Below are 24577 nucleotides of genomic sequence, written 5' to 3' on the forward strand. Positions count from 1 at the left end.
AGGCGACGGGAGAATAGAGGCCCTCTCTGCCTCTCTTGCTTTGTAGAGTAGAACAGAGGCTGAAACAATGCAGCGAAAATCAAGGATGAAATGGGTAGCGATTATACTGTCAGTCACATTAAAGTTTAACTGGGTGGATGCTTGGGTGACCCCCCACTCCCCTCCCCCTTTTTGAGGTGCTGGTGGGTACAGACGTTAAAGAGAGGGAGAGTAAGTGAGGAGAAACTCTCCCTGTGATTATGCAAAAACCATCTGAGTTTCTCAGTCTGCAACAGCAAGTCATTCGTTTTTAGAGAGAGGGAGAGAGAGAGTCAGGGCTTTGAGAACCCAAAATGTCAGAGGGGAATATTATGATCTCAAAGCGGTCCCTGCTTTTTAAGGAGAGGGTTTGTTTTGTAACACGAGCGGTTACATTGCTAGGTTCCAGCAGCTTTGTGAGTTGCTTCTGCGGATGAGAACAGTTGTAGTTGCAGTCACGCATTGGGCTAATAAACAGTATTAATGGTCTTGTAATGTACTGCGACTTCAGAGTTTCTTTTGTGTGGACAGAGTTAATGGACAGTTAAAGGACCTCACTGTATTATTTTGGGATTAATTACACAGCAAACAAATAGGATCATGGTTACAATTGTATGCCTCCATATTTCAAATTTACTGCTTCTTCTTGCACAGTTTGAATATTCGCAGCCGTTCCACAGCAAAGCAGATAATTTTCAGGCAAGGTTTTCTCTTTGGTTGCGCTCAGTGGGTTAACAATTTTTGGAAGTGACAGCCCCCAGTTTCAGTTAAGTGCCTCCAGTTTTTCTTTGTGCCATAATGCGTTCCGTGAGATTTCCCCCCTGAAATCCGACCTGGAGGCTCAAAAACAATGCATTTTTATGCACTGAGGTAATGTGATTATACCACACTCTAGGCCATAAATTAATTTACGCCAATGTCAAAGGAAAACCAGGTCTCCTCTTCCAAGTTGTGGGATTAACAATAACAACATTTCAGCTGAAGAAACATGTGTCGTTGTCAATACTTTAAAAGCATTCATCGAATACTTATTCGCTAAATAAACTCTCTTCCAAAACTGTCCTAAAGTTAGAGGTGCAGAAATGTATAGTTATTCCGATGCATCGCTATGTAGACTTGGACGACTCTGCAGAGACGGACCTTGATCAATTCATTTTTTTCTGCTACGTTCATTTGTTTGCGGTGTCCCAGCTCTGTATAATTATGACCACCGCTGCTTCAGGTTTGGGGCAGATGCACATTCAGGTCAGGTCGGTTTTACAGTGTCGGAGTTTCCTGTCGGAGTTTCCTCCCCCCACTCTTCCTCTGCGCTCACTTCACTTTTAAACAATAAACAATAAAAACTGAGGAACCAAAGATTGATTATGATAAATGAAGGCTTTTAATAACAATGGCTGCATGTTGAACCAAGCTGTTTTTATTGATGTGATTTGCCACCTACTTTTGATTAAGTCCTGCATACAGCACATATTTCTCGATCTCTAATCATAATTGTTTTCCTTCAATGCTTTTAATGAATTGGTTCATTAAAATGCCCTGAACGTCATGTGCTCTGTGACCCTCTGCAGGATTCTTCCCTGGCAGTTCCCAAGGCTGTGATGCTTTCCTTCGCCACAAGATGACGCTGTTATCTCCATCCATCCTAAAGAAATATAGCATTCCATTTGACAGGGTAAGTTGCAGCATCTCCCTGGTGCATGACAGTATAGGATATTTTAAAGGTCACCTTGAGCAATTAGTTCTCATTTTGGTCTTAATAGAGGGAATAGAATAGAGTCTTTGTTACAAACTTTTTACTTTACTCTGTGTTTGATGACGACATGATACTTGCACAAAGATAGAACCATTTTCTAGCCTTGACACCAGCGTTAGTCATCATTCTGTGTTCTCGCCTTAGTCGAGGGCTCAAATGTTGAGTTGAACAGGCCGGTGGAAGCAGTTGTTCATTATCCTCTGATTACAAGAGACTCATGCCATTTGAAATGATAGAATTGTGGCTAACAACATTAACTTGCATGTTTTTCAATATAATGGCCTTCACGATAAACAGGTCACATCTTATTATCATGAAATATAATGGCAAACAAATTCAATGAAACAAATGTATCCCTTATGATTCCAGTGCTCTTCGACATGAGCCAAGGCACAATACACCTGCACATTTAAAAACACTTATCATTGATGATCATTATTGGGTTCATTGATGAGGATTAATAATTAAGAAGCTTGAAATATACGCGTTCGATACCGTCTATTCTCTGGAACCCACAGAAGTGGGTTTTGCCTAATTCACAATAGCGATAGGCTTGTTCTGAATGATTAATGACTATGCAAGGGAGGTTAGCTCAGCTTTGACGCAAACACCACAACTGCTAGAGGCTGTGGTTATGATACAGTATGAGTAATGATCATCTCTTGTCTGTCATTGAATATTAATTGGCATTTTTTTCCCACCTTGCTGTTTTTGTTCTGTTCAGCAAGCAATATAAATCTTCACATAGCAAAAATGTATAGAAGATTGAAGAGGAAAAGGGCAGTCAGAGAGCAGGCATAAGAAGTTCTCCACTGTTGGCAGAGGTCCCACCCCCCTCAATCCCATTTATCTTTTCACTCAACCCCCCCCCCCCCCCGCCCCCCCCACACACACACACACACCCCCGCTGCAGGAATTCATTATCACAGCGAACATGTTACTTGTTATACACCTACAGTACGTCTCTCGGTTCATGTGTAAAAATAAAACCGCCTTCTTCCGTTCTTGTGAGAGCAAAAAGGGACGTTTGATATATGAACCACTGCCTTTAGCAGAGAAAGTTTATATCCCACCCGCAGCCTCTACCCCTGTTTCCCCCTCCATGTCTGTCACCTTGTCTGGCTTGATGTGTCTCTTGATTGCCTGGATCCAGGCTTCACAAAGATGTCAAGACAGACTCTGAGATCCGCGGCAGACATGGAGGGCTTAAGGTTCGGGCCAACACATTAAAAAAGAATGTGCTTAACTTGTCCTCGCATTTTTAAACATTCTCAGAGTAACACCGAGCTCATGGGAACGCACGCGAGAGGAGAAGCAGTCATGTTAGACTGAATTAATTTTGCTCACAAGTCAGAAAAGTTAAGAGGGAAGTTGTTCCTGAGAAGTTGAACTCCCTGTATACCCTTAAAACCTTAATGACAACTTATGTGGAGCTACGCTTCATTAGAAATGGTGGAATATATTTTATTAATTAGAATGAGATAAGGTCATTTTTTAATGATCAGAAAATTGTCATATCTGCAAGAAAATAATTGGTTAAAAATAAATAAGGTGGCTGGTCTCGGCCATACAGATAGTGTGAGGAGTCCAGACATCTGGAGTAGAACCCCCGCTCCTTCAATTTGAAAGGTGACAGTGGAGGTGGTGAAGACATCTAGTCAGAATGCCTCCTGGGCGCCCTCTGTTGGAGGTTTAGTGGGCACCCCCATCCAGAAGGAGACCCGGGGTAGAAAACGTGCAAATCTAAGCAAGCTTCACAAACAATAGAAAGGAAGTTGTGCTCCAACAATCTGGAAGATATGAGAAGGCCCTCTGCAATATAAGAGCTGCCTACCACTCCGCATTAATAGAAGAAAATAAAAACAACCCATGGTTTTTTCAGCACCGTAGCCAGGCCGACATAGTCACAGCTCTATTGAACCTAGTATTCCTCCAACCCTTCATACCAATGACTACATTTGTGAACCCTATTAAGGAGAAATGCAAAATGGTCTCTCAGTAAGTGAGGGCTGAAAGGTTATCGATCACAGTTATTGGACAATTTCAATTAGTTTCATCAGTAAATTAACCTTTGTAAAACAAATCTGATCTAGACAGAATGTGTTTGTAATAGTGATTCATATAAATGAAGTATTTTCCTCCATCTTCATGGAATTGACAGGGATTCTGTTGGAATTAACGTCACAGAAAAAGCATGGCCATTCAACTAATTAGCAATTAATTCAATTAAATCTTCATGTATATTGAGATTGTTTTCCCCCTTTATCCATAGATTACTCAGAATGAAGGGGAGTTCATGATCACCTTTCCGTATGGCTACCATGCCGGCTTCAACCACGGCTTCAACTGTGCGGAGTCCACGAACTTTGCCACCCTGCGCTGGGTAGACTACGGCAAGATGGCCACCCAGGTAAGATAAGACCGACTGGTTAATCCGTCATGTAGCAATGAAACGATATCAGAGAAACAGAGATATCAGCGCGGTGTTATCTGTTGCATTGCCAATGCGACATCCAAACTGGTTTATAACTGCACAGTGCCCATATCCCCACAAGAAGAGTGATTTGCTATTTTAGCATAATCTCCCACATACATACAGTACATTCAAGTAAATATCCAGATTTAACAATATGAACAGAGAGAACACTGTGGTGTTGTGTGTTGTCACTAGTAAAGGAATGTGGCCCCTCCTTTTGGCCATGTGCATTTTGTATGTTATATTGGCAAGTTGGAAAACCCAAATGTTTAAAGATTTTTTTTATTTTTTGTCATTAATCTAGCAGCGTCTGTAAAACGTGTAAGAAAACACATGGAATCCTTTTGGTGAGACTCTTAACAAATTTTGATGTGTGAATCAGCAGCGGCGTGTTTCTTCGAATAGATCATTTAAAAATATACAAGTCTCATCTGGTTCTCGGGGCCCCCCTCGACACTAACCATACCCCTGCATCCTTCCATTGATGCTAACTGCCTCTTTGCTCGAGGGCTGCTGAGCATGAAATTGACAGAGCATAGTTTGGTTGTGGACGGGAGCGCAACTACAATGTCCCTTGGAAGAACCTCCCCCCCTTGTCTCTATATTTAATACATTCCACTTCATTTTCCTGTTCACTTCCCTTCAGTGCGAGTGTTCAAATGTCTGTGTGTGTGTGTGTGTGTGTGTGTGTGTATGTGCATGCCCCTCGTCTCCCTGCTTTCTCTTTACTTGGCTGCATGTCAGATTTATTAGGTGCCAGTTTGCAGAAGTACATCTCCCTCCCTTCTGCCTCTTTCTCATATTCGGCCTTCCTACTTTTCCCATGTGGCCAGTTGTAATTTAAGAGCCAGTAGTCCAGGCTCCACCAGTCTCCCCTTTGCCCAACCCAGTGCCCAAGGGACCATCACCACTACTCTCCACCTCACTCCTCGTCTTATAAAGAAGAGTGGCCCATTCTGCGCTGGTAATCCGACTTGACAAATCGAAAGCGCAGCCCCACACCCAGCGAGTCAGGAGAGAACAGCACGGCCAGTGAGACGGGCTCTTTCTGCCCGTCCACCTTCCTCACTCCATCTCGTTGTCTCTCACGCACACATTTTCATTCTGTGGGGCTGGTGTGGTAGCATAGTGGTAACTGAGATTGTCTCGTAACCAGTGCTGCTTAAATTCATTCCCAGCAGCAGTCATTCTGTATGTACTGGAGCAGCATGCTGAAGCCATCCAGGCTTCCTCACTGTGAATAATTCTGAGTTGGAGGGGTTGGCTCAATGTCTTTTTACAGTGGGGTTTGAAAGTTTACCCATGTGCCCTCCCTGAATGCCTCCAAATTCTTCTCCTCCTTATTAATAAGTGGCTTCTCAAACTGCTGTTGATTCACCATTTAAATTTTTGGGGCAGTTATACGTTTCTCTCTTTTCTTAACGATAGCAACATAAATCATAATGAAAATTAAATGATATTATCTGTGCTCGCCTGTCTGCACGAGCTCATTGGCTGAGGGCAGCAACATGAATCGCTACAATAAGTTGTTTTTCTGTGGTTCTAGTTCTACAGTGACCAGTGACAACCGACGCATGTATTCAAAGAAACAAATACATAGTTATAATACATTTCATTTGTATAGTGCTTTAAAATTTTGCAGACACTGTATACAAATTAATACTTAAAAATACACATCATCCCGCATTGAATTATAAGGTACATGAGATTTTCTAGGTGGACCATTTAGTAACTGTAATTACTTGCTTTATTGATTTATTTTCAAATGTCTTCATGTTGTAAAAGCATGAATCATATTACATGTTTTCAAGGTTCTTGAACATCAGGTTATCAAATAAGTACATTGAGTACAATTTAGCTCTTAAAAGGACACAGGTCATGTTTGGAAATTTTACACAGAGGTTTATTCCCGGCAGTGGTTCATAATGGTCTTGGAGACTCTACCATACCCATTACTTGCCTAATCCTTACCTTCTCTCTTAACACTGACCAAATGTGAGTTTTATCCCCAATTACTGACACAGCTTTTGTCCCTGTTTCCATTCTGTTGGGAATGAAGACAAATGTCCCCGATTGGACAGGTCATCCCATTTCAAGTCTTCACACTCAAACAGCCCCTAAAAATGTGTGAAAACGTGGACCACAAAAACTGTTCAATGGTTTAAAACTAAGTGTGGGCCTCTCTCTATGTAAGCGTACAAGTAGACCCAGCCCCACCACTATAGCTAAATAGTTCACCTACATCATCCACCTGCTTGGTTTATCATTCTTTCTCTGCTTCTGTTTTCCCTCTCATTCTCTCTCAAGCAGTCACTTCCCAACTCTGACACTCTCTCTCCTCTCCCTAAAAAGCATCTCACTGATTATTTCTAAAAATAGTTCCATCTGCATCAGTGGATCTTAACCGTTTACATGTCCAGGGTCGGTAGTGTTCTCCATGAAAGCCTTTCTCCGTTCCTCTGCTGCTCCGTCACACTTTGCCGCCGCTCCCCGAGGCTCCCAGGGTGATTTCTTTCTGTCTGGGCGGAGGTGCAGAAATCATCCTCACAGTTTAAATGACATCACTTTTTCATCTTGAAAGTGAATTGCAGATCACTCACTCCGTCTTTTTTTGGAGAAGTGCATGCAGACTTGTTTTGCTGTGGCCCAGACAAGCTATGATTGGACATACTGAGGTTTTATTAGACTTTAGGTGCAACCTATCTCCATTACACCTGATAAAAACAATGTTTTCTTCTAGTTATGTAGATTCCTTTTTGCATTATTAAACAGGTAACAGAGGAGGATTGGTCTTAAAGCAAATACTTCACAGAGAAAAAAACTGTACAATAGTAAACAAAGTTCACAGTATATAGCATGCATTATGCATTATCATATTAGAAACTTGTGATTTCTCACCTATTACCACAATTATACCTGAGGTGCTGGTAGGATTTAAACTTTTCCCCAAAAAATTGACAGCATTCATCTCATTTAAAAACCTCAACAATTTGAGGAAGAGACATACAAAGAAATCAGGATTACCATTTCACCACAGGTTTTAATAACATCAGCAGCTTGGTAATGCAAAGGCCTGCTGTGAAATATATTCTGCATATTGCATCTTAACAATTTTTAATTACCTCTCCGACCATTCCTCATTCTTTAAATCATCTACCTCAGCATCAGCGAGATCAAAGAAGGCATAAAGAATTTAGCATAGTCGCCGGCTGCCGTGGGTCAAGGCAGACAGGCCAGACTCGAGGCCAATTTTGTCATTAGTACTCAACACATGCAGTCAACTCTATAGGGAGTCCCCACACTCTCTGTTTTCTGTGGCTCCAGCAATTTAGCTTCATTAGGAGCCAAAGTATACTTCAGGGCTCATTGACTGCCTGCCTCAGGGTGAGTTTTGTTTTCCAAAATCTTTTGCATCCTCAAAATGTGTTCCCATTCTTTAATTAAGTATTTATATGATAATTAAGTGTTGCTCATCCTGGCCCTTGAGGATGGCAACAATCTCCATAATCACTTAATACTTTCAGAAACAAGTATTTATACCCATCTTTAAAAGAAAAACAGCAAATTTAACCAGAACAGTCAGTGTAGGTGTAATATTTATCTGGTGTTCTTCTGCGTCTGTAGTTTCCTGGCATGATGCTATTTCCACTATCATGATGTTTCATGATGGCATCAATCAGCTGGAACCATGTGCACTTGCCCGTGTCTGCCCTCCCACTCTCGGCTCCAACAGCCTCCACCCGACACCATATTTTAATGTTTCCGTCTGTCAAGTGGTGTCTAGATGAAATGTAGGCTGGGTATTGTTTTGCTGGGGAGGGAGCGCCGCTGTGTTTCCAGTAATTGAACATAAGGCTCTCAGTGCAGCTCGGGAAATAATAATGGGGCCAGAATGTAATACAGGAAGCAAGGCACCAAAGAAAATATTTTCATCTCAGTTCTCTCTCTCCTCTCCCATCCCTTGTTTGTTTCATCTCCCTGCTTTTGTTTCCTTCATTTCCAAACTTCTTTTTGCTGCACTTGCCATTTCCCCCCCTGCTTGTATGCAGCACGGTGGTTTCATTTAACAGCTCTGTCACTATACTGCTCCTCCATCCGCAGTCAGCAGAATGATTCATACAGCGGTACTGTCATAATGTAGGTTTGTGGAGACATTTTGAAGTTTGAGTGCTTATCAGGGGCAGATGTCAGTTTCATTTGCATCTGAACTACCAGCGCAATATCAAATTTACGTGCTGTATATTACGCTCCACCATACCTTAGAGTAATTTCCCTCATGCTGTGTAAACAACAATCCCCACTGCTCATTCACAGCTGGTCTGGTGGTATTTGTGTTATATCTTTCCAATAAGGCACCAGTAACGCACAAAGATAGACTTAAGTAATTTTCCATCAAAACATACAAGTCCACTTCTTTCCATCTAAAATACCTCGTTGTTTCAATGGTGTAACACTCAAAGCTTCAATAGTTGCCAACATACATCTATCTCTCTCTCTATATATATATATCCACTTCCTCCCACTGAACAGATATTAAGCTGAAATATCCCTGATGCATTTGGAGCCATAGTCTGTGCTGCAGGGATTGTAGTGTGGAGCCGCAGTATCAAAAACCTGCCACTAAAACTTGCCAGTCCAATCTTTGTCAATCATTAAGTTTCACTCAGTTTTTATAGCAATAACCAATTAAAAAAATATATAAAAAGGTACACTTGAACTTACATCGGTACAATAAGAACTACATTAAATGACGGAACCAGTCAAACCATTTTGTTTGACGTGCACTTTGATTCTTTGTTTGGTCCATGCCCCAAACATTAAAGTCAGGTGTATTAGAATTCAAGTGATTTGCAAACATTTGAGAAAATGTTCTCTTCTTCCATTTCACACTCTAACCTCCTTAATAAAGGAAGATTAGACACAAGTTCTTGGCTGAATGCATAACACAGTCTCATAATTATGAAACATTAGAAATTATTTATATAAATACATACAATCTCTTTTATACTGTGTGATTTCTGCCTTTCTCATGCTTGTTTTTCGTTGTCCACCACGGTACATTACCTCCTCTTTTGATCACCCTCTGCAGAGTCATAAATCTGTGAAGTGTAGCTGAAAGTGGCCAGTGTAGCACCTGGCCTGTGTGTAAACAAACACCAGTATTCTAACACTTGAATGTTGTGTAATGTAACACCAGTTCCTAGGAGCTGTTTAATTAATATTAAATATCCTTCCTGCCTTTCCCTCCTGCAGCTTTTACCCGGTCGTATCTTACAGTCACCTCTTCTCTCTGTGTTTTTCCTCCAGTGCACCTGCCGTAAGGACATGGTGAAGATCTCCATGGACGTGTTTGTGCGCAGCCTGCAGCCCGATCGCTACGAGCTGTGGAAGCAGGGCAAGGACTCCATGGTGTTGGACCATCTCAAGGCCACTGAGCTCAACAGCCCCGAGCTTGAGCGCTGGAGGGAACATCGCGTCACTTTCAGAGAAAACCTCCTGCGAAGGTGAGAGCTTAAACAATATGCGTTGTCTTAGTTTGCCGATTTTAATTCACATGTATAGTTTACCTGCATATCATAGTAACTGCACCCCCTTTTGGATATGTGCTAAATGGTCATGTTGCTGCTAGAGTTCCTAATCCAGAAGCAAAAATATCTGTGTGTCTTCTCTCAGAAGGATATTATATGAAGTGTTTACTCACCTTTCTCTGCACTACCCAAGGGCCATGCAGAAGATGAAACTGTTCCGTCGTCTGAAGCTGGATGAAGTGAAGGTGTTGGCGCAAGAAGGTATTGAGCTGAACGCTGCCGAGTACCAGCGTCAGGTGGAGGAACGCGATGCCAAGCGCAAGCAGGAGAGGGAGGAGCGTTTAGCCAGAGAGGCCATGATGACCCTGGAAGCCATGGAGCGTGAGGAGCAGAAGGCAGCTGAGGCAGCTGCAGCTGAGGCAGCTTTAGCAGCTGAGACTCCAGCCATTGAAGGTGAGGACGGTATGAGCAGTTTTACAACTACTGCACTAGTTTAACTTAAGATCAAAATCAATACAGATGTTTGCTTTAATTGTTTCTCAAATTTTCTTAAACTTGCAGCATCATATCTAAATAAATCAGACTGAATCCTCAAAATCCACTTATGGTTGCTCATCCAGTTTCCCTTTCTTACCCTTAACCATTTTCTGAAGTTTTATTTAGTTGTTGTTCTTTGTCAGCAGAAGCACATGAAGCCAAGCCACAGAACCTGACAGAAGACGGTGAGAAAAAGAAGCAGAAAAGGCTAAAAAAGATTCCAAACATCCAAAATGCGCTCACTGGATTTGAGGCGGTGTTTGAGCAGTTTGCGACAGGCGGCACAAGGATTTCAGACAACGCCCTGGTCAGTGATCCAGAAGCTGGGAAACCTCTTACCCCACAGCAGAGTGACATCACAGCAGACAACAAGCTGGATGTGAGTGACACTGTCATATTTCTCATGTCTTGAGAGTCAATAGATATGTCCACAGTTTCTGATATTTTACTACACAAATATGTACCTTATTCAAAGTAGGGCTGCTGCATAACAAATTGGCCTATTTTTACTCTCTACATATATTCAATATATTTGCCCTATGAAACAATGACTGTCAACTTGTTGGACGTTTAACATATTAACACATAACATACACACGTTAACGTATTTGCGGCTTCGTTTGACAAATTCAAAAAATTCACTGACCCATAATGAAAAATACAGGTCATTTTGACACAAACTTATATATTTTGCATATACTTTTATCAGGCATGCTACCCCAAGATGAAGATGCCACCTGGGGTGAAAAAGAGTCGGCGTCATCCCCTCAGCAAACCTCCCATGCTCTCCCCTCTGTCCATCGTTAAGCAAGAGCTGACCAGTGACAAAGGTATGTGGCTCTGTGTCTGTCATTGCACTTTTATTTAAACTCTAGCATTTGTTATTTTAAATATTTGCATGAAAAGTGTTTAATTTTCCTCTGCATAATATGGTATAATGGGTGAAACTTCTATCCACCCATCTTACTCACTGTTATTCATCTATCTCTCCATGCCCGCCCTCTTCTTTTCCTCTGCCCGCATCATTATTTATCCCACTTATTCTCTTCTCCATCACGACACTTGAAATGAAGAAACCCCCATTATTGTTCTGATTATCGATCTGGAGAAAGAAAAACCAACAGGACTAAAGATCCCCGTGGGGATAATGAAATCAAGGCGACAAGGCTTATTTTTCCTCCCCTCCCTTCTGAATTTTTCTATTTTCTGATTGACACTTATTGATCTGGGGATCACGACTTCCAATTACCTGCTTTCAAAGTCACTTTAAGTCGGCGGCAAGGGACCTGACTCTGAGGGCCTGTCCTTCAGGAGAGTGCAGGGGGGACAAGGAGAAAGAGAGGACCAGTTTGGGAGAAAAAAAAACGAGTTAAATGGGAATCTTGTGAAAGGATTGTCCTGCCTTCTGTTCAGGTCTTACAAGGATCAGTAGCTTTAAGGGCTTCACAGCTAAATTGATTTCAGACCCACAGCAGCTAGTTGCTGATGTCTCTGCTATTTGTGTTCATCAGCCAATCATTCAGAAGTGGTCGTGTTGTTGATGTCTGGAACAGAATGCTGCTATTTTTGTTTCTTGGCAAAGGGTCCAATGTGGAAAGGATCCTTGCCCTTTCCCAAAAATACTTTTTACTTTATGCATCTACTAGAAAAACTAAATGGTGGCTTTCCACGAATAATGGCCTGCTTGTGCAGCAGCAACCTAATCTTTCTTATTTTCCACCCGCAGATCTGTCCTCCCCCGGGCCGCTGGACAGTGACATGAAGAAACAGGAGCACCTCTGGCAGAATAACGAACCAAACTTCCTTGCAGAGAAATCCTTCAACGCTGCAGTGGCACCACTAAAACCTTACTGTGCTGTCTGTTCACTCTTCTGTCCCTACAACTCGGTAAAGCCACACACAACAGAGTACATATATGTTAGAGATGCAGTGATGGTATTAATAGTTTAAAAACAGCTCCAAAGTCAGGAGTTGCAGTAGTTCCTAAGGTTAGAGGTCGTATTAATATTGTTTTTGAGTAGTTGATCGTTTGGACTTTCAAACCAATTAAACAAAGTTAATAAAAAAAAGACGTGCAGGTGGCTCGCAGGATTTTTTTGTATCCTTTGCCTCCAATGACAAAATATTTGATCAAATAGGATAGGGTTGTGATACCATGATGATATTGCAGTGGCAACAATATTAACCAGAGGAACTTGTTTGTTTATCATCTCCATTCAAACAGAGCGACTGCTTTTTTCTATTTAATACAATGTTAAAGTGACAAAGACATGAAGTTGGGTTTGCCTCGTGGTGTGAAAAAACCCTCAGTCTGCAAAAAGGAAAAAACAACTGTGGGAAATAAATACAAAGAAACCAACTCCTACTCTGACCTTTTCCAGCCACATAAAGATGTGTCCAGTGAGCCCCCAGTCACCCCCACCCCCCGTCCAGGCAGCATGACTCGCCCACTGGTCCCAGAGATGTGCTTCAGCGTTGGGTCAGGAAGCACCGAACCTCCACCCACCAACCATCACATTGGAGAGGATGGAACCAGTCTCCTGCTTTGCTGTTCATCTTGCAAAATGCAGGTTCATGCCAGTAAGTAAAATACCCTCAATTCAGCAATGGAGCAATAACACATGGTTAATGTACTGGTTATATATATTTTCTTTTTAGATGAGCCGGAAAAGTTAATCTGAGCACAGCACATTGTTTGTATGCTGTTCACGAAAAGTCAACAGTCAGTTCTTGCAGCTGCATGAAGCTTTCTAGCAGAGGAAATGTAATTACAGCTTTTACAATGCAGCAGCACCAGGAAGTCAGTGCGGCCACTGAAGCATAGAAGATTTCAAGGATGTTAGAAGGTGGTGTTTGGATATCTCTATTTATTTTATTTATGTAACGAGTAAGTTGTAGAAATCTAACCTGATAACGGCTTAACGTCTGCGAAAACAGGGATGTTAAAAACCAAGGTCTTTTTGGTAACAAAATATTGTGAATTTGAAATGGTTTAATAAACAGTAGGAAGTTGTGGAAAAGTTTGATTTGATTCAGTTTGAACAGTCCAACACCGACAGCTGTGGGCACACTGCAGTGTTTGATTTATAACTCCCTGAATCTTGGTCCTTAGCCAGCTACAAGCCCAAACATGAGCTGACAAGTTTTACAGACAAGCTCTACTGGGTGTTCCACTGCTCCTCTCTATTCACAACTTTTGTTTTGTAACCCTGGACCCCTGAGAACAGTCCTGGATAAATATGAAACACCGAAGATAAGACTCCACTACAGCAGTGCAACAAACTTTCAGCCCGATTCCCATGTTGCAGCGCTCAGTGAGGCTCCGTAGTTTAACTCTCCTTGACTCGGGTTAAACCAGCTAAGAGGCTGCTCGGGCAACGCAGAGACCTCTCTGCAGGCGCCAGAACACAAACTTTACCGGCACTTATTTAACCTTGTTTCCACACTTAAACACAGCAAAATCGGGAAAATTGACTTTCAAGGGCATTTGGCTTCCATCACAGCAAAGTGTGAAAGAACTGGGGGCTTGTTAACAGTGTGTAAGAGTGTGTTAGCTACGGTGTTTCTCTGCTTCTCATCACCACATGTCATCATTATTTATCTATATACCAAAAAGTTCTATTTGGTTGTATTTTTAAAAAGTGGTTTCACAGTAATAAAGTATCTACTTTTCAAATCTTTGCATGTGTGGCAGATTCGTATTGGGCTACACATTCAACCAGATAATTTCACATGTGCAGCCAGTAAAACACACACACACACACACACACACACACACACACACACACACACACACACACACACACCAACCCTCCTGGGTGCTTATTATCCCTAAAGCTGAAGTGCACCTTCAAAAAGGCCAGTTCATTAGTCATCCAGGGATGAGCCGGGCTCAGATGGGGAAGCAGGGCTGCTATTGATAAGATGACATGAAGCAGAAAGAACTCCTGTCAAAAACACCAGCTCTGCAGCCCAGCACTGTACTCTCCAGTGTTTCTGAGCGGGAATCCATCTAAAAATCGTTCACACCTGCCTAGGTGTTACATGAATGTGGCAGTCTTTTGGTCCAAAAGTACAAATTGGAGGAAGTGATGAGAAAATCCAACAAATTCTCTATAAAATGTGAACAAAGTAGTAAACAAGCAGGTTCGGTATCGTGGTCTATGCAGAAAATGACTCAAAAAACGTAACAAAAAGTAACTGTAGAAATGTAGGAAGTATTTAATATATATTCAGGTCAAGTTGCTAAAGAGATCATTATGACACATGTGATTCTAGATGATACTTTTGAAACTTTAAATGCAAGATGGTTTGGGAAAGATATGTGGAGTCATTAATCTCTTGTCTCTTGTAGGTTGTTACGGTGTCAAACCGGAGTCTGTCAGTGATTCCTGGACGTGCTCCAGATGTGCAGCAGGAGCCTGGACAGTGGTGAGTTGAAGCACGTCCTCACATAAACCCACCTCTTCAAATCAACAAAAACGGCTTTATATATTCCAGGACTCCAAGTATAATTATTTAATCTGTTATAACATGGGGTCCAAAACTATGAGGCCACCTCTACTTTCATTTTACTGGATTTTCTGTCTTTATTTACTCGTACAAAATCAATTTGTGTAATAGAATAAATGATGTGTATCTGAGTCCCTCGCTGCCTGAAACCCAATCCTCGCTTGCTTGCTTTTTTTCAGAATTGTTGTCTTTGCAACCTGCGTGGAGGAGCTTTTAAGAAGACCGTGGACAACTGGTTAGTGGCTCACACTTGGTTCTTGAAGTGGCTTTTTACACATTCTAAATTGGCTACAAAGGGGTTTATTACAATGTTAGCTCCTGAAAACATTTAAAACAGCAGTCTAAGGCCAAATTATGATTTAAAATGTATTGACTTTTTGTGATAGCATCTCAGTGTTCTTCCGGTGAATCAGGAAATAGTGCTCTCAGTTTTTAATTCAGCATACAGAGCTGACCTAGGTCTAAGAATAATTTTCTAAATTATACAAGGGTCTTCAAGAACTGAGCGGGGTCAATACATCCTACATAAAACAATAGTGGGAAAGCGAGGGAAACTTTTCAATGTCAGTTGTGTAGTGGATAAATCTTCACTGTCTTGGAGAGTTTAATTGGAAGAATTTGGTTAGATCATTTATAACTTGAGCACTTAAACAGACTGAAGAAACGCAGAAAGCATGATGGAGTGGTTGTGGGACTGAGAGAGCAAATCATCATGTATTGTTGGACTGCTTCGGGGATTCATGAAAAATTAAGATTGACTTTTGTTTTCTAAGAAAAAGTGCAATGACTGACGTTGGTATGAGCATGGTTTGTCTTCTACTTTGACATTTGCTGGTATTCACAAGGTTTTAATGGCATCTGTCTCTGCCTGTGTGTCACTAGTTGGGTCCACATCATCTGTGCCATCGCTGTGGCTGAGGCTCGCTTTGTCAACGCCATTGAAAGGGAGCCAGTGGACATCAGTGCTGTTCCAGAAACGCGCAAAAATCTGGTAAGAAAAAAAAAAGATTAATTTGTATACATTGTACAGTGTGATGCCAGTCAGGCAAGTAAATGTTGAACAGCCCCACAGTTAAAATCTTTAGGTTAATACTAACAATAGCAACCTCTCTCTTTGAAGACATTTTCAAAAACCTGCTCGTATTCGTTTTTCAGCAGCTGTTCATTTCATTTGTCTTCTCTCCTTCAATTAATTTCCTTCTTTGACTCCGACAGTCTTCATCTACCTTTAGGCGAATCCCGTCTTTCCCGCCCGCTGCCTCTGTATCTGTCACTCTCTCTATTCCCCCCCCCCCCCCCCAATTGGATAGATCATGTTTTAGCGAGCTGTGGACGACACAGGGTAAAACAGATGTGCTGAGGGGAATGGCTGAATAATCAGCTGTCATTTCTCACTGTGCCAAATGAACTGCATTGATCCCGGGGGCAGGAGGCAATTTCCCCATTGCTGCCGCGTCTTTGAACACAAGTGGTCCCCCACCCCTTCACAGACAGTAGCAGTGCTGCTGGTGCATTATCACAAATCGACAAACCTCCCTCCCCTTCTCCCTGAAAATCTATCAAAGACAAGCTGGATGACATTTGCATCCAAGTGCTGTCAAAGCAGGTTTCTTCCATCGCTCCTTAAAATGCCATGAGAAAGAATTCTGCAGTCTAAGATTTGGATGTCTGGGCTGTTAAAAAGTGAACACGAACCCTATTCAGCAGTCTAAGATTGTTCCTCCATCCCTGGGTTTCAGTTATGGTTTTCAGGCCCAAAATCATAGATTCTCCTTTTCTACAAACAGACGTTCAAAATACTTTTAAAATAGGTCTTAAAAACTCTCAAATTCAATAATCTGAATTGTTTACACAGTTTGTAATGTCTCCTGTTTGTTGAAATTCTGTCTCAGCGATACATACATTAGCAATCTGTTTAAAACTACAAACAAGACCAACACGAAACTGATAAACTTCAATTTTGGCAAGTGGGAGTAACACTGGACCTCCAATATTCATTCATATCTGTCATTATATCTTCAATATAATTTATTATGGTATTAAAAACAGCAGAACCCATGGATTTTTAATTGGAGATTAAATGTACTGCGAAGTCGAATGAGGGATAAACAAAATGGACAAACAGTTTGTATACGGAATTTCATCCCACGATGTTGAGGTCTCATGTCTCATGTTGATCTCACCAGTGGAAAAGTACTGCAGCTGGTGAAAACTTTAAGCTGCAGCAGCCGGTTTACTATCACTCAGTAAAGCTCTGCTGAGAGCAGTTGTATATTTTTCCTGCACCGGTACTGAAATGAAGTATTGACACATTAATAAAATTTTTTTAGTTTTTGTATTGATCGGCCAAGTGCTGCACTACAGCTGCTGGCCGTGTGATTTGTCAGAAGGAGGTGGATGGAGAGGGAAGGTTGTGAGAGAAAAGGAGCGAGTGAGAAGACGTAGACACCGTGTGATAGATGATTACAAAAAACACAAATACACAGAAAGATACCAGTCACAGGAGATGAGGCAGCTGGGAAAGAGGTTGGGTTTGTTTGTTAGATTAAAGCATTGACTAATGAGTGGAATGTGAATCATTTATTTTCAAATTAAAATTATTTATATGCCAGAGATTTCTCAAAAATAAATCCTTATATTAGGAGTTTGAGGGAAGATGATTTGTCTAAAACACACCTGAGGTTGCCCTGGTGTATTGAGACTATAACTCAGTTTGACAGGTCAAATTCTCTTACACGCTTTTCCTCACTTCCCTCGTTGCATCTCGGCTATTCATCCATCTCTCCCTTGTTCTCTCTGTCTTAACTGAAACGGGGAACAAATGAGAGATGGGGGATGGAAGGTGTAAAGACCACTGAAGACATGGAGGACTGAAGGGTTTGAAGTGAATGAGAGGAAGGTGACTGGGTTGTAAGTTGTGCAGTGTGCTACATGTGGAGTGAGCTCAGCAGTAAAGCAGACCTGGTTCACAGATGTGGTTGGCTGGTGGTAATTTCACAGTCAGGATGTGTGGACGGAATAGGAGGATTTTAAAGTGACAAGACTCTGAGGGAAAACGGCAATGTCCCTGTACGAGTATGCGAAAAAAAAGAGGATGAAAAACTGTTTTCCAATGCCACAGTGACAATTCAGGCTGCTGTTAACAAATACAAAGTTGCTGTGTTTAATTTGGGGAGAGAAACTCACCACAGCACTGACGCTGAGAACTGCACAAACATGTGGGCAAAGCCTGAAAATAATTCATTCCATTTCTAGTGAATTAAAAAACAAAACAAAAAAACAATCAAAGATCTGAGAGAACTTGATAAATCCTCCATAGGCCTTGTTTCAGTACCTGGGATTTTAAAGTAATGTTTTTTTGTAGTTTAATTGTTGTGGTTGGTCTTTCATCCACTTGGTGTCATGTTTTGACCATAGGATAAACATCCCAGCTGTGGCAGCAGGTTTAATGATCCACACTACATCCATACTATACATTTCTTTTTTAAAATGCTATTGTAAACCCTCCATTCTAACACACCAGAAACTGCAGGAACATTTGTGTACACTGGTCCTGTGCGTGCCAGTGGAGACAGGAAGCGGATTGTCGACTCTGCAGTCGGTAGCTTATTTACAGACAGTACTTTGAACAAACTAAAACAGTGGTGACAATTAAATGGAGGGATTCATGTGTATAGACCAACAATGTGGAATTATTACAAAGCGTTGCCTTTATCATGACTGATATGACCCAGGAAGTGAATGCAGGTGAATGTGTTTTTCCATACCATTAAAAGAAATGCATCTGTAAGCATGAAAGCTTTATTTTTACCCAGCTTTGTTCCTTTCACACATTTTAGATTTACATTTGAGTGTATATATTAAACTTTGACTAAACTTTAATGCGCAGTTTTCATTGAATACGAAAATACTAGTTTCAGGTTTGCCTGGCATCATAAGTAACCTTTTAGCTGTGCGAGATTCGAGCTGAAAGACAGAGAATAATTCTTGTGATCTCTGAACATCCATGAAAATATAATGTGAGAAGTTAAAAACAAAGCTAATGAGGTAAAGGGGGGATTCGTCTCCAGCATGAATCACAAACCGACATTACTTTTTGATCTCATTGCAGAAGTGCGTGTTCTGCCACGGCAAGAACTCCAGTCCGAACCGCGGCGCCTGCATCCAGTGCTCGAACGAGAACTGCGCCACCTCCTTCCACGTCACCTGCGCCCAAATCGCCGGAGTGGTCATGAAGCCTGCGGACTGGCCCTACGTGGTGTCTGTCACCTGCCACCGGCACACAAAGGTCCCCACCAAGGTCAGTGCACATCCAGGGAAAGGGTCGCTGATGATGTAATATATTATTGGGTCCCCTTACAACCATCTTCTGCCTCCCATTTATATTTTAAACATTTCACTTGATATTTGAACATGTTGTTGCTCTATGGTAAAGTTAGATTTCCCAGTTAAAAACTTCAACCTCTTTCTTTGTTTCTCTCCGTCCAGTCGCGGTCAGCCACCAGAGCCCCGCCCTGTCCGAATGTGGGACAGAGAGTGATTGGCCGCAATGCTGACGGCTGGTATTACCATTGTACCGTTATCGGAACAGCAACGCAGACGTTCTACGAGGTCAACTTTGACGACGGCTCATACTGTGACAACGTGCACCCAGAAAACCTACTGGTGAGTTCTCCTGCAGTTCAGTTACAAACTGTTTCAATTGATCGAGACACTTCCTCAAATAAAGTGCTTTTTAGCCACAAGAATTATATGCAAGATGATTTCAAGTAAAAAATAACTAAACATAAGCAATCAGAGAACTTAAACTTTATTTTCTGCTGCCAACTAAAACACTTAAAAGCAGCCTAAACTGTGTAAGAGTGAAAAATGGGAGAACATTATGAAAATCATACTAAAAACGTAATTAGTCAAAGTTCATAATTCTATTGACTGAATCTTTCTGCTTGCTGCCTCAGGTTAATTACTCATAATGTTGTTTATGAATCACAGGCTCATCAGAATTTTAAAAAACAATATTCAGTTAAATGACGTAAGTAAATTTCTTAAATGTAATTTTTTCCGTCCTCCATCTCCTTCACATTTTCTTTTTCTCTCCTCCTCTTTCTCTCCTTCCCTCGCTCGTCCTCCAGAGTCACGACTGCCTGCGAAACGGTGTCCCCGAAATCGGGGAGTTGATCGTGGTCTGCACGTCCGAGGGTCAGGTCCTCAATGCTTACTTCATCAAACAGCACGTCCACAAGCTCTACCAGGTGAGGGAGAAACACCACCTCTGGAAATGAGCCTCATTCATTTACAATCAAACCGGCTAAAAAGTTATTTTTAAACCCCGTCAACTGGAGGTTAGAGAAACTGTTTCAAATCACTGGCTGGGTCTCTTGGTTTTACCACCATCTGCTTTGGTTTCCTGGGTCTTGTATTTATCAGCTTGTGAAATGCTCGGCTGCCCCTACAGATTATGGCCAATCATTTGGATACAGCGCGGCATCAAAGCGTAAAGGAGAGATTTCACCGGAGCATGCTGTGGGATTCATGGGGCAAGCATAGTGGAAATTTCAGAATTGAAGCAAGTGAATCTGGAAGTTGTGTCAGAGAAGAGTGGAAAGTCACTTCTGATGTCGGAGACTGGGATTAATTAGCAGCCGAAGTCGAGTGAGGTTGTTAATCTAAGATTTTGCCATGACGCTGGTTTTATAAGAACATTTAAGGCTTTGAACCTGAGTCAGTTCTTAATTTAAATTTTTTCAGAAATGTTGTACACTACACACGTTACAATCTTGTTTTCTTAGATATCAAATTTTGTGTCTCTCAGTATGTCAGTGTTGCATCTTTCTGTGTTAATGACCCCGAGTTGCTCGGGCGCTGCAGTTCTGAGAGTCCTGTGCGATGAGAAACACTGTGACCATGAGTTAAAAAAAACAATCCTCCAGCTGGTCGCTGGGTCGCAGCCCTGACCTTGCCCCCCCCCCCCCCCCCAATTTATTTATTTAGTCTTTAAAAGATCTACATTTACATTTAAAATACTGAGCTGCTGGTCTTATTCAGCCACCGAGCAGCTTTGGGGTTCAGTGCCACGGTCAAGGACATTTTCACCGAACACACGGTTGTTGATGAACCATTTCTCATGGCTGAGATCCAGCCCCTGACTTTCTGGGTACATGTGTACATGTGTATTTCTCACTCATTAATCTCTTCTCTTCATAACTCACTGACGTGTCCTCTGTTTCCCAGTTTCAATCAAGGTAGCAGGACGTGTCATTTTGGTTGTGATTCATTCCGCTTCGCTCGTGTCTCTGTGCGTTTCTGCTGTAACTTCCGTGGCAAAGGACGTATTTACTGTAGTTAGCTTTTTTCCTTATGTTTGTTTGAATCGGTCACTCGTGAAGGATCATGATTATTCATTGGTGTTTGCTGCGTAATGGCATTAAAACTTGGATCTGTTACATCATCGGTGAACATGATTAGCGCCTGAACTAGGTCTTTTGATTTTGTTTCGAATGAGAGATCGCTAACGCATGTAGTTACATATTGTACGTTTTTAAATACCTGATTTTTATTTCATCTGTGCAGGTCGAGTTTCAGGACCAGACTCAGCTAATGCTCAAACACTCCGAGATACACCAGCTGGACCTGGAGCTGCCCAAAAGGGTCCGAGCCCGACTTGTGAGTATTCTGCTGAAATTTCTGCTTCTGCAAATAATAATAATAAGAAGAAGAGGCCATCCACAGCTTGTATCGTTAAATAAAAAAACTATTGAGTAGCTCAAGTTTTTATTCAAGCAAATAACTGACACTTTGCAGCCCACAGAAAAGCCACAGTCCTTGAATATTTAAAGAGATGAAGGCTGGGTTCACTTTTGAAACTGATCGGACAGGACTGATCATGAGCTCTGATCTTTCAGTAACACGTGCACAGTAACTCATGCAGTTCAACTTCAATATATTCATTGCTGTATATAATTCAAACCGAGTGAATAAACAAGAGTCAAAGTGATGCAGCTTGTTTAATCTTGAACTGGTAAGGGCATGATTATACAGTAGGTGATTCTCCCTCCTTCAAACAGAGAAATAGGCATCTTCTCCAATGGACAGGAAAAGGACACATATTTATAATTCATCATTTTAGTTGGAATTATCGCTAGAAACAGTTGTTTCAGCCTCTGTCTCAAACGCTCGGTTGTAACTACTGAAACCTCTCTTCTTTGATATTAGGAAGAAGTCAATTGAAATTGTTGACACTCATCTGATCGTGATTGTCCAGTGTCACATTTGAGAAAGCATCTTATTGCCCTGTGGGAATGTGGAACAGTTTACCTGCCATTTCCATTGTGGAGGTTTTAACTGCTCGATAAAGTGGATAAATGTACATGCCCACAATTCAGACACCCTAACACGGAGGACTGTTATTGCAGAGCACTAAACCGGATGTGATGTGTCCTCTCTTAAGTATGTACTTGTCTGTTTGCAGGCGATTAATGCTCCCCAGGAGGAGGCCCCCTCAGCAGATGAAGCCCAAGCAGCCAAACGCCGCTGTCTGCCTCCTGGCTCAGCCCAACCGACTGAGACCCCCACAAATATAATCACTCCGCCCTCCTGCCCCCTACTGGCAGCCCTGGTAGACGCACCAGCACCAGCACGCGAGAGTATTAGTACGCCGCAGACCTCACAACCTCTGTCCCCGCTCGGCATGTACCAACTGGAGTCCCCCGCCCCAACCAGCAGTATTCATGTGGACGCAGAGACCCCAATGGACACGAGCGTCCTCTTCAGGGAAGCTCTAAGGGAGTCGTCCCTGGCATCGGACCCAACACTGACTCCTCAGTCGACCTCCTTTCAGTCGACATTAAACTCTGACCCCCTCCTGTCGGCCCCGTCCCCTCCCCCGCCGCCCCAGCACATGTCCGACAGCTACACGCCGAGCAGCAGCTACGTTTCTTACATGGAGACTCTGCTCAACTCACATTTCCCTCAGGATGACGGGTCCGGACCCCTGTATTAAACAAATATATAAATAAATAAATTAATAGAGCTCCACAAAATTATAACTTGGTCAACGGAGGCTGAGCCAATAGGAAGTAAGCTAATGGAGCTGGATTGTGCTAAGTGCTGTATTAATGGACAAAAAGACATTTCCTGAAGCAGCTCAGGGCAGGAGCAGGAAGAGACACGGACACATGAGCACTCTTAATGCATGTTGCTTTTCCATTTTTGAGTTAATGTATTTGCAGTGGTGCTTTAGCTTGCTCTGAAGCAGCAGCCGCTAAAGAGGTAACAGCTTTTTATTTTTAACAATGTTATTATTATTATTATTTTGTCAGTTTATTTTTTGCAAAGGTCTATATGTTCTTTTAGTTTTTTTGGTCAGCTGCTGTGCTTTTTCTCCTCCATCTTAATATGAATACGTCTCTGGGTGGTATCAACTCCATACCTCATGCATTAATATAGTAACGGCACACTACCGTCTTCTTTTTCGACAGGAAGATAATTGTCCTGATCTCTTTCTTTTTCTACTTTGAGTCAAGTAACCAGCAGAAACTTATCTATCTGTCAATCCAGGCCTCCTGTGACGTCCAACACGGTGGAACAAAAGGATATTTACTGTGAGGTTTTATTTCTGGATTGCAAGGGGGAAAGGGTGTGAAAAAAGGTATTGTAGGGGTGAACTCAGTATTTAAATGTCTTAGTCAAAAATTGAAAGAATTATTTGTAATAGAAAAAACATGTTGAATGCAAACACGGGTAGATTTGTCTGCAGGATGCATTAAATTTGTGTGAAGCTGTGTCACCGTAGGAAACAGACGAGATCTTTATGTATTTGACGTCTTTCAAGCGGCTCCAAGGCTTCCCACCCGAAACCGTCTCAGGGTTCCTACATGTGGAAAATAAAATTAGTTGTAACGAGTCACACAGTCAAGGAAGAACACGGCACGTGAATATCTGTTGCTCCGTCATATTTGCTACTGGCGACAGTTTCTCTGCGACACAGTGATTTCTTTTTGTATCTGTCACATTATCTCTATGAGCTTGAAGGTATGATATTTGGAAAGAGGAACTTACGTAGGAACCCTCCAATCTGGAGATATTTTGTACCATTCTTGGTTTAAATTCTATGTATTAATCTATATTGTTAATGTTGTCGTTTTTTCTATAACTGTATTCTTTCTATCGTCATCTTCTGAACTTCACAAACTTGGCCGAACCAAAAATATGTTTATTTTTGACAGAATTTTTCAGGCATATTTCTCAGTTTGTACTGACGACTGCAGGCTCTTTGCTTTTTTCCGGATGTGGCCGATTTGTGCTGCAGAGGTGCTACAGAGATATTAAAACTACTGACGGACTCCACTTCCCAACACTGTCACCTTGTACATACCGCAGGCCTTGTGTATTGTGAATCAAATTTGTAAATGTCTTGAATATATTGTAACTTTCTTTTCCTTTTCTTCCCTGTCACATCAACTGAAATGTTGGAACACAGACGTGTTCCTGTATCCGAATGACATCCATTAAGAAATCGTATTTCATAGGGATTAAAGTGGGTTGCTAGTTGCCAGCTCTTCTGTGTTTTGTATGTTCATCAGCGCAGGGATTGAAGAAGTCATTTGAGTCGAACACCTCGGATGGAAAGATAAAGACAAACTCTCCTGAATAACCACTAACATCTGATGATTACACGTTAGAGAGATCCATTAAAAGAATCACTGTTGATGTAAGTTTATATCCAGATACCAATCAAGACACTTCTAGTTTTGT

General features: G+C 41.8%; 1 protein-coding gene across 1 annotated transcript in view; it reads left to right on the plus strand.

Annotated features, from left to right (window-relative positions):
* kdm4b (lysine (K)-specific demethylase 4B) overlaps window positions 1-24373 on the plus strand; it is a 39235-nt gene extending 14862 nt beyond the window's left edge. The window contains 16 exon segments of the mRNA XM_062395570.1: window positions 1587-1690; window positions 4044-4181; window positions 9555-9751; window positions 9969-10228; window positions 10459-10691; window positions 11022-11142; window positions 12039-12199; window positions 12694-12892; window positions 14667-14743; window positions 15004-15059; window positions 15707-15815; window positions 18936-19124; window positions 19313-19489; window positions 19957-20076; window positions 21395-21487; window positions 22293-24373. Coding sequence (XP_062251554.1) covers window positions 1587-1690; window positions 4044-4181; window positions 9555-9751; window positions 9969-10228; window positions 10459-10691; window positions 11022-11142; window positions 12039-12199; window positions 12694-12892; window positions 14667-14743; window positions 15004-15059; window positions 15707-15815; window positions 18936-19124; window positions 19313-19489; window positions 19957-20076; window positions 21395-21487; window positions 22293-22823 — 2765 coding nt within the window. The 3' untranslated portion in view covers window positions 22824-24373.
* The last annotated feature ends 204 nt before the right edge of the window (window positions 24374-24577 follow it).

Source organism: Platichthys flesus, chromosome 9 (assembly GCF_949316205.1).
Source record: "Platichthys flesus chromosome 9, fPlaFle2.1, whole genome shotgun sequence".
NCBI classification, from domain to species: Eukaryota; Metazoa; Chordata; class Actinopteri; order Pleuronectiformes; family Pleuronectidae; genus Platichthys; species Platichthys flesus.